The sequence below is a fragment of the Brassica napus genome, chromosome C7 (genome assembly GCF_020379485.1).
Source record: "Brassica napus cultivar Da-Ae chromosome C7, Da-Ae, whole genome shotgun sequence".
Taxonomy (NCBI): Eukaryota; Viridiplantae; Streptophyta; class Magnoliopsida; order Brassicales; family Brassicaceae; genus Brassica; species Brassica napus.
Window position 1 is genome coordinate 37,922,802 of NC_063450.1, and position 7,733 is coordinate 37,930,534.

At 36.2% G+C, this 7,733-nt stretch overlaps 2 protein-coding genes across 3 annotated transcripts; both read left to right on the forward strand.

Moving 5' to 3' along the window:
- On the forward strand, window positions 1–6,933 carry LOC106408122 (putative nuclease HARBI1). Of its 2 annotated transcripts, none has more exons than XM_048762836.1 (3): window positions 1–2,313; window positions 2,397–2,513; window positions 2,592–6,933. In XM_048762836.1, the coding sequence occupies exon 3, from the start codon at window positions 5,055–5,057 to the stop codon at window positions 6,330–6,332; it is 1,278 nt and encodes a 425-aa protein (XP_048618793.1). In that variant the 5' UTR covers window positions 1–2,313; window positions 2,397–2,513; window positions 2,592–5,054; the 3' UTR covers window positions 6,333–6,933. Both variants share the same exon structure in this region, with proteins under 2 accessions (XP_048618793.1, XP_048618794.1).
- Window positions 3,029–4,472, forward strand: LOC106408123 (glutathione S-transferase T3-like). The gene is made up of 5 exons (XM_048764230.1): window positions 3,029–3,185; window positions 3,240–3,634; window positions 3,958–4,011; window positions 4,240–4,316; window positions 4,409–4,472. Exons 1-5 carry the CDS (start codon window positions 3,029–3,031, stop codon window positions 4,470–4,472), a joined length of 747 nt encoding a protein of 248 aa, XP_048620187.1.
- Window positions 6,934–7,733: the final 800 nt, after the last annotated feature.

Genomic DNA, 7,733 nt, shown 5'->3' on the forward strand with positions numbered 1-7,733 from the left:
ACGGATACAAAAAAAAACACGCAGTTCAAGTAACACTACTGTCTACGTGAAAGTGAATTTGAAATCATGAATATAGTGTCAACGTGAATGTTCTAGCCCGTTGTCATTACAGATAATGTTTTCAAAAAAAAAAAAAATAGTGTCAACGTAAAAGTGGTAAATAGTTTTAATTATAAGACTTGAAATCATGATCGGAACAGCATCTATTATTATTTATTTATTTTTTTGAAAAAGGGCATAACAGCATCTATTATTAATAAGTTATAACTAAATATGTTGCAACTCGACCACGTTTGTGTGGTTAGTTGTTCAGTCTATGTTTTTTTTTTTTTGAAAATGCCTTGTTCAGTCTATGTTTCAGCAAAACCAATTTTTTTTTTCTTTACCATTTTTGTTTTTAAGTCTCTACCATTTACTCTGTAAAGTAATCAGCAAAAATATCTTAAATTTGAAACTACGATTACCAAATAGCAAATACCAAGAAAAACCATTATTGTAACTGTCTAAACAAAATGGACTACTCGTGTAATCTTAACTATAATTTTTTAATAATAGTCTGAGAAATAGGAGCAGGGAATCCATTTTAGAAAACAAATCTTCTGATGTGATGTACAAGTTAGGTGCGGGAAATTTTATGAACTCGAATAAAAATCAAATCCTCGTACAGTGCAAATATTCCATACACATATCGACCTTTATAGATTAATGGTTTTTTCTAAATACAACGCCAAAATAAATAGATATACTAACTTGTGCAGTGTGGTTGTACCAATATACTACATTCATGTGCCGACTTGTTGCATCGACATGGAAAAAATTCACCATTGTTTTTAGGTTACAGTTTTTATTTGAGAAATTTTAACCTACATGTAAGAATTTTTAGGCCTGGCTCCCCAAACGTGTAATAATGTAAATTTCTAATGCATCTCTATACTCTAATCAGTATCACTTAAGATGGTGAAAATCACATTTCAAACAAGAAAAGCAGAAACAAAACTGGAGCCAGTTATTGTCGCAAGCAAATGCAACTTCTAAAGGCATATCAATGTATTATTGAATCCGACAACACAGCAAACATGAGCCAATTATTATAGTTTATTAGCTTTCTTTTTTGTCGCGGAAAACTACTTGACTTTAACCATCTTTAAGGAAAGAGGAGAATTATAATCCAGTTGAACCTTTGCATCACGTGGACGGGGTACCACATTACTCTTAATGTAATACTTTAGGTTCTGAAATAATATGTTGATGTGAAAATGATTAAAATGATTGATTTATCTTAACAGTCAACTCGTGCATGGAAAATGTACATCATACTTTGAAAGAATGTACCTTATAATTTCAATAAGAAAGACCAGCTGCAACGGAGGATATTAGCTTATTCTTAGCGCTAATCCTTATGCATTAAGAATATAATAATAATAAAACTTGACGTTACGCTAAGGTTGAATCCTTAATGAAGGATTTATTTGCGGTTGATCCTTGATGCGCTGGCAACATCTGATTGGATCGGGAAAGGAATGTGTTTTGTGAGGGGAAAAAAACTCGGTCATTTTCGCGACTCGAGGAGGAAAAAAAACCTTTTCACCTCTCCCGGCGAAACAAAAAGCGATTCTGCGATCCGCTTTGTTCAAAGTAAATCGGACCATTTTAGTTCTTTATTTTTGCATTTGGAGTTGATGTATGTTGATTCATCAGTGTTTATGGATTCGATTGTGGGGATCAAATAGATTTTGGGTTTAAAATCAAATTGGGGATTAAAATCGAATTAGGGTTTTCGTCTGCTCTTACTATTTTCTTCTTTTCTACTCGCTTCTTTGTTTATGGATTCAATTGTGGGGATCAAATAGATTCTGGGTTTAAAATCGAATTGGGGATTAAAATCGAATTAGGGTTTTCGTCTGCTCTTACTATTTTCTTCTTTTCTACTCGCTTCTTTGTTTATGGATTCGATTGTGGGGATCAAATAGATTTTGGGTTTAAAATCGCATTGGGGATTAAAATCGAATTACGGTTTTCGTCTGGTCTTACCATTTTCTTCTTTTCTACTCGCTTCTTTGTTGGTTTCATCACGATTAAAGGATTTTGATCCGCTTATATGTTTTTGTTCTTGTAGGTTCTGAAATGGAGGAAGAATTGCGAGATATGAAAGCACACAAAGCATACTACAACATGCTTCATTTCGTTGCAAATGCGCAACAGGGGATTCCTAAGCTGTGCCCCTGTGGATCTATCACGAAGGAGGTCGTCGATGAAGAGGATACATATGACTACCTCCCTGGGAGAAGATACTTCATATGCAAAGACTATGAGGTTTGAATTCTTCTGTTTATATTTATCAATCTCGTCCTTCCATATTTATTTGTTGTTTGATAAATTCTTTTCTGTTTTCGCAGAATGACGGGATGCATTTCAGGCAACCATGGGTTATGGGAATGCAACAAGAGGTTGAGAGACTCAAAGAACGTTTTCACGAGCAGGAGAAGCTTCTGCGAGAGTGCGAGGCACTTAAGGTGAGTTCTCTCTAATGGTTCACTCTCTTATTAATCATCTTTCTAAGATATTCATTTGTTAATCTGCTGTCTTTTCAGGGCCAGGTGAGGATGCTGCTTATGCGGGTGGCTGAACTCGAGAAAAGAAACTTACCGGTTTCTAACTATTAGTGTTTGAATACCAGTTAGAATTCAAATGGAATTTAGTTTGTAGTTAGAAAAGAAACTAGGATCGTGTAACCGTGTCACTTAGTAGTTGAGAATACTTGAAAACAAACTAGGATTGTGTAACCGTTTAAAGTTTCTGAGCAAATAACTTTTAGTTTGCAGTTAGGAAACAGACTAGGATTATCAATGCACACCAAACCACCATTTAATTGTGCGTAACTGCACTGCTTCCTTTAAGCCAAAAACCCATTAAATTCTCGTGAGCTGTTCTGATATGACTGTTTTCTACTAGGATTCAATAGAGTTATTATAGAATCCCTTATTTTATCGCCTGTGTTTCTACTAGAGAAACACATACTTCTTCCTAAATGGCCAAATCTGTTGGTTATGTAAACCTTGTAATGAGTCAAGGGCCAGTTCATCTTGACTCCTGCGAACCTCTTCTCTTTACCGGCCAAAGTTCTGGTGTGTCTACTGTCAAAGAGAGGAGAAAATGGTCACCGAAGGAGGATTTAATCCTCATCAGTGCGTGACTCAACACCAGCAAAGATCCAATAGTGAGTAATGAACAAAAAGTAGGTGCCTTCTGGAACGGGATTGTAGAGTACTACAACTCCAGTCCTCAACTAGTTGGGACAAGCCCACGAGAACTTGGGCCATGCAAGCAAAGATGGGCTAGGATCAACGAGGGAGTTTGCAAGTTTGCTGGCTGTTACGACATGGCACTGAGGGAGCAGAGAAGCGGGCAAAATGAGAACGATGTGATGAAGTCTGCCTTGGATATCTTTGCCAATGACCAGGGATCGAAGTTCAACTTCGAACATGCGTGGAGGGAGCTTCGGCATGATGTGAAATGGTGCTCTACCTATCTGGAGAAGGACGAGCGCAAACCAGCGGATTCCCAAGGCGACGGTGAAGGGGCAGTGCCAGAGCCAGAGCCAGAAGAGCGGCCAATAGGGGTTAAGGCTGCGAAGGCTGGTAGCAAGAGGAAGAAAACTGGAAAAGAGGAAGAGTTGACAAAGCTAGAAAATTTGTTGGAGCTAAAAAAAAAAATCTTTCAGCAAAGTTTGCTAGAGAGTTTGCTTACAAAGCTCGAGCCTCTCTCTGAGATGGAATCAGCTCTCAAAAACAAACTTATGTCTGAATTGTTGTAGGGTTTGTTAGCTCTAACCTTAGTTTCAGATGTTTGCATTATACTAGTTTCAACTGTTTGCATTAGACATAAGTGTAGTTGTCATTTCACAACTAAAACATGTCTATTTACGTTGCTTACACACGTGATTTTCTTCTGTTTCAGGTGAAGTACAAGACCATGTGCTTGTTGAAGACAGAAGCTGGTATCAAGTCACGGGTAGTTTGTATTTTCTGTTTCTATTTTCATGTGAACCCATCACGGGTTGTTTGTATGTTGCCTTTATAAGTCTGTTTGTAGACTAGGATGTTATGCTATTTCCTTTGCTCTTCTACTTCCTTTGTACTGTCTTAAAAACGGATGTAATGATGTTTTAGTGCAATCTATTTCCTTTGCTCTTATTTTCCTTGCACAAATGGTTCTGTTCTCTTGATATGGTTCATCTAGACGAGCTTCCCACCTTCATCTAGACGAGCTTTCCACTTTCATCTCCATCAGCAGTTCCCACCATCTCGACGAGCAAGGTATATGCTACTTTTGATGAAGAAATTCATATGATGATTCTTTAACCACCAAGATCTCTGAGGCCTTGTTATGTTTGTATTACTTAATATAGTGCCAGACCATACATAACGCCTAATTGCTATGGACAATGTATGATGACTGTCATTGAACTTTGAGCTAAGACTTTGCATTAGAAATTTGAAGTGTTTGAATATGACTCATTTTTTAATGGTGGTATCGGCTGGTCATGCTCACTAATATGAATGTGTACAAAGTTTAATCTAATAGTTTTATATTATCATTCTATCACAATGATATAATTCGTATCAAGTTCAAGAAAGTTAGACAACGTGAATTGTCTGTAGCCGGTTGTTGGCTACCTCAATTCATTATAATACTTTGGGGTGGAAATGATACTTTGAGGTGGAAATGATACTTTGGTTTGTTCTATAAACCAAGTGTTTCGTTTATTCAATTATCAGTTTTTAAAACAATTTGATGAACCATTAGAGCAATTAAAATGATTCGAAATTTTATTATGTAAAAACCAAAAGAAAGTTTATAAAAACGTCTTTAACTTATGATTATGAAATATATATATGTCTTTAACTTATGATTATGAAATATATATATCTCGACACGTCTTTAGCTTATGATTATGAAATATATATATGTCGACATGTGCACAAAAGTAATACCAAAAGAAAGTTTATAAAAACTTATGTTTGTTATAATGTTTGAAGGAAGGATAGCCAAATATGGCAGATGAACTCGACCGAAGACTCGATGCGGCTGTCAATGAGGCTTTTGATGAATATTTTGAAGAAACATACAACAGCATTGTGGAGAATCGAACTGCAAAAAAGAAGAAACGTGCATATGTCGAAAGAAACCGAGAAGCGGGCCACAACCGTCTATGGAATGACTACTTCAGTGAAGATCCGACATTTCCGCCTCATTTATCCAGACGCCATTTTCGTATGAACAAGGAAGTATTCATGCGTATTGTCGACACCCTCTCAGCAAATGTTCCATTCTTTCAACAAAGAAGAGATGCAGTTGGAAGGTTAGGTCTATCAACACTACAAAAGTGTACGGCAGCTATTCGTATGCTTGCTTACGGCTCTGCGGCTGATGCCGTTGACGAATATCTCCGACTTGGTGAAAGCACATCACTTTCTTGTTTAACCAATTTCACAGAAGGCGTAATACAGTTATTTGGAGATGAGTATCTACGAAGACCCACTCCAGAGGATCTTCAACGACTACTCGATATTGGAGAGGTACGCGGCTTTCCGGGGATGATAGGAAGCATCGATTGTATGCATTGGGAGTGGAAGAATTGCCCAACCGCTTGGAAAGGACAGTACACACGTGGATCAGGAAAGCCGACAATTGTCTTGGAGGCTATAGCTTCACAAGATCTTTGGATATGGCACGCTTTTTTTGGTCCTCCAGGTACCTTAAACGATATAAACGTCCTTGATCGGTCACCTGTGTTTGATGACATTTACCAAGGTCGAGCTCCAAGGGTAACGTACATGGTCAACGGACTCCAGTATGATTTGGCTTACTACCTCACAGACGGTATATATCCAAAATGGTCAACATTTATCCAATCTATCACACTCCCTCAAGGTTCTAAAGCAGCGTTATTTGCTAAAGTTCAAGAAGCAACCCGAAAAGATGTGGAGCGTGCTTTTGGTGTATTGCAAGCTCGATTTGCGATAGTGAAAAACCCAGCTCTATCATTGGACAAGGAAAAAATAGGGAAGATTATGAGAGCATGTATCATACTACACAATATGATAGTCGAAAATGAACGAGGTGGATACACTCTGTACGATACATCGAAATTTGAAGAAGGCGAGTCGAGCAGAAGTTCACATGTAGAGCATATTAACAACATGCCTTCACATTTCGGTAATATGCTTGGTCTACGGAATCAGGTTCGAGATAGGCATACACACGAAGCATTGAAAAATAATTTAATCGAAAATATTTGGAACAAGTTTGGTAATGATGAAGATGTATAATTACTGTATGTTTGCTTTTAATCATTGAATAAATAAAATTAAATGTTTTACAAATTTAATAACTTTAAATTCCTAAGAACTCCATATTAAATAACACCATTAGACATACATTTTAGAGTCAAATCCTTAACTATTCAAAAAGCAAAAAAAAAAAATATTATATACCTAAGGACTCCAATGGTGGATAACACCATTGCCATTGGAGTTGCTCTAAAAGCATTTGCAGTGATGAGACACCCTTTAGGTTTCTCAAAAAATTAATTAATTATAATTTTAATTATAATTTTAATTATAAAATAGTTTACACTGCTCATTCTTTGCCGATTGTCACATGGGTTTTTTTAACTTCCACCAAAGTCTCTTCCTCATAGATGATCTCTCCCCTCTCTCTTTCTTTTCTTATTTTTTCTGTTTGTTTATTGATAAGAGACTCTTAAGAGCCTTTCACTAATGATGCTCAGAACATAATTAACCCCGGTCTCTTAGCCGGAGTTTTTAACTCATTATTTGACATTTTTTTTTTTACACTTTTCGGCTAAGAGACGACATCTTATATCTCTTAGTTAAGATACAGTTTTAAGATACAGTTCTTAGCTTTTCTTAATTAGAATTAAAAAAAAAAGCTAATAACCGTTTCTTAACCGAATCTAAGAACTCCAGTTAAGAGACCGGAGTAACCTATGCTTATCTCAACTCATGTCTTTTTCCTTCAAACAAGTTTTTTTTTAAAACACTTTAATCGAACTTTGAAAGTGACAAAAAGCTCAACACAACAATGAACACGTAAATTAGCTAATTAGGCCCTTTCTGAACACGTAAAGCGATGCAACAAAACTCAAACCAAAATTCAATCGAATATTACTAAATCAAGTGGTATATATAACAAACCCAAATATTTGAATCGAGACTGGGCTTGAATCGCTTGATTCTGCATTGGGCCAACACAAAAGAGGTAAATTACTGGTTTTCTCTCACGTCAATCACGTGAAAATGCATCATAAGATAAACAATGTGGTACGTACTAGTTAGGTGAGAAAGAATATTCATGCATTTATCAATAACTTATATCGAAGTAATTGGGCTCTACAATGTGTATTGTTATTCCAAATCCAATTCTCTTAAGTTAAACTCGTACTAATGTGTAATTGTAACTTGTAAGGAAGTTATAAGTAATTTGAAATTCACTTGATTGGTGCAACATACAAAAGATGCACGATGTGTTTTAATGCATTTAACACTTGGAGTTGTTAGTGTGTCGCATTTTACGTTGGTAAATGTTTGTTGACTAGTTTTCTTGGGCGATGACACTATATTCAGAATTGTCATTTGGTAGTTGTTAAGCTAAAACTTCAGTCTGTTAACAAATCTAACGATTGTCCAAGGATATCCAATCAAGTTCAA

What these genes read in the sequence shown, in the direction of transcription:
- LOC106408122 (XM_048762836.1), top strand. Translation starts at nt 5,055, where the DNA reads ATGGCAGATGAACTCGACCGAAGACTCGATGCGGCTGTCAATGAGGCT.
- LOC106408123 (XM_048764230.1), top strand. Translation starts at nt 3,029, where the DNA reads ATGGCCAAATCTGTTGGTTATGTAAACCTTGTAATGAGTCAAGGGCCA. An exon ending in GGAGGATTTAATCCTCATCA is followed by an intron (nt 3,186 to 3,239) that starts GTGCGTGACTCA and finishes AACAAAAAGTAG; the next exon opens with GTGCCTTCTGGAACGGGATT. An exon ending in TAGGGGTTAAGGCTGCGAAG is followed by an intron (nt 3,635 to 3,957) that starts GCTGGTAGCAAG and finishes CTTCTGTTTCAG; the next exon opens with GTGAAGTACAAGACCATGTG.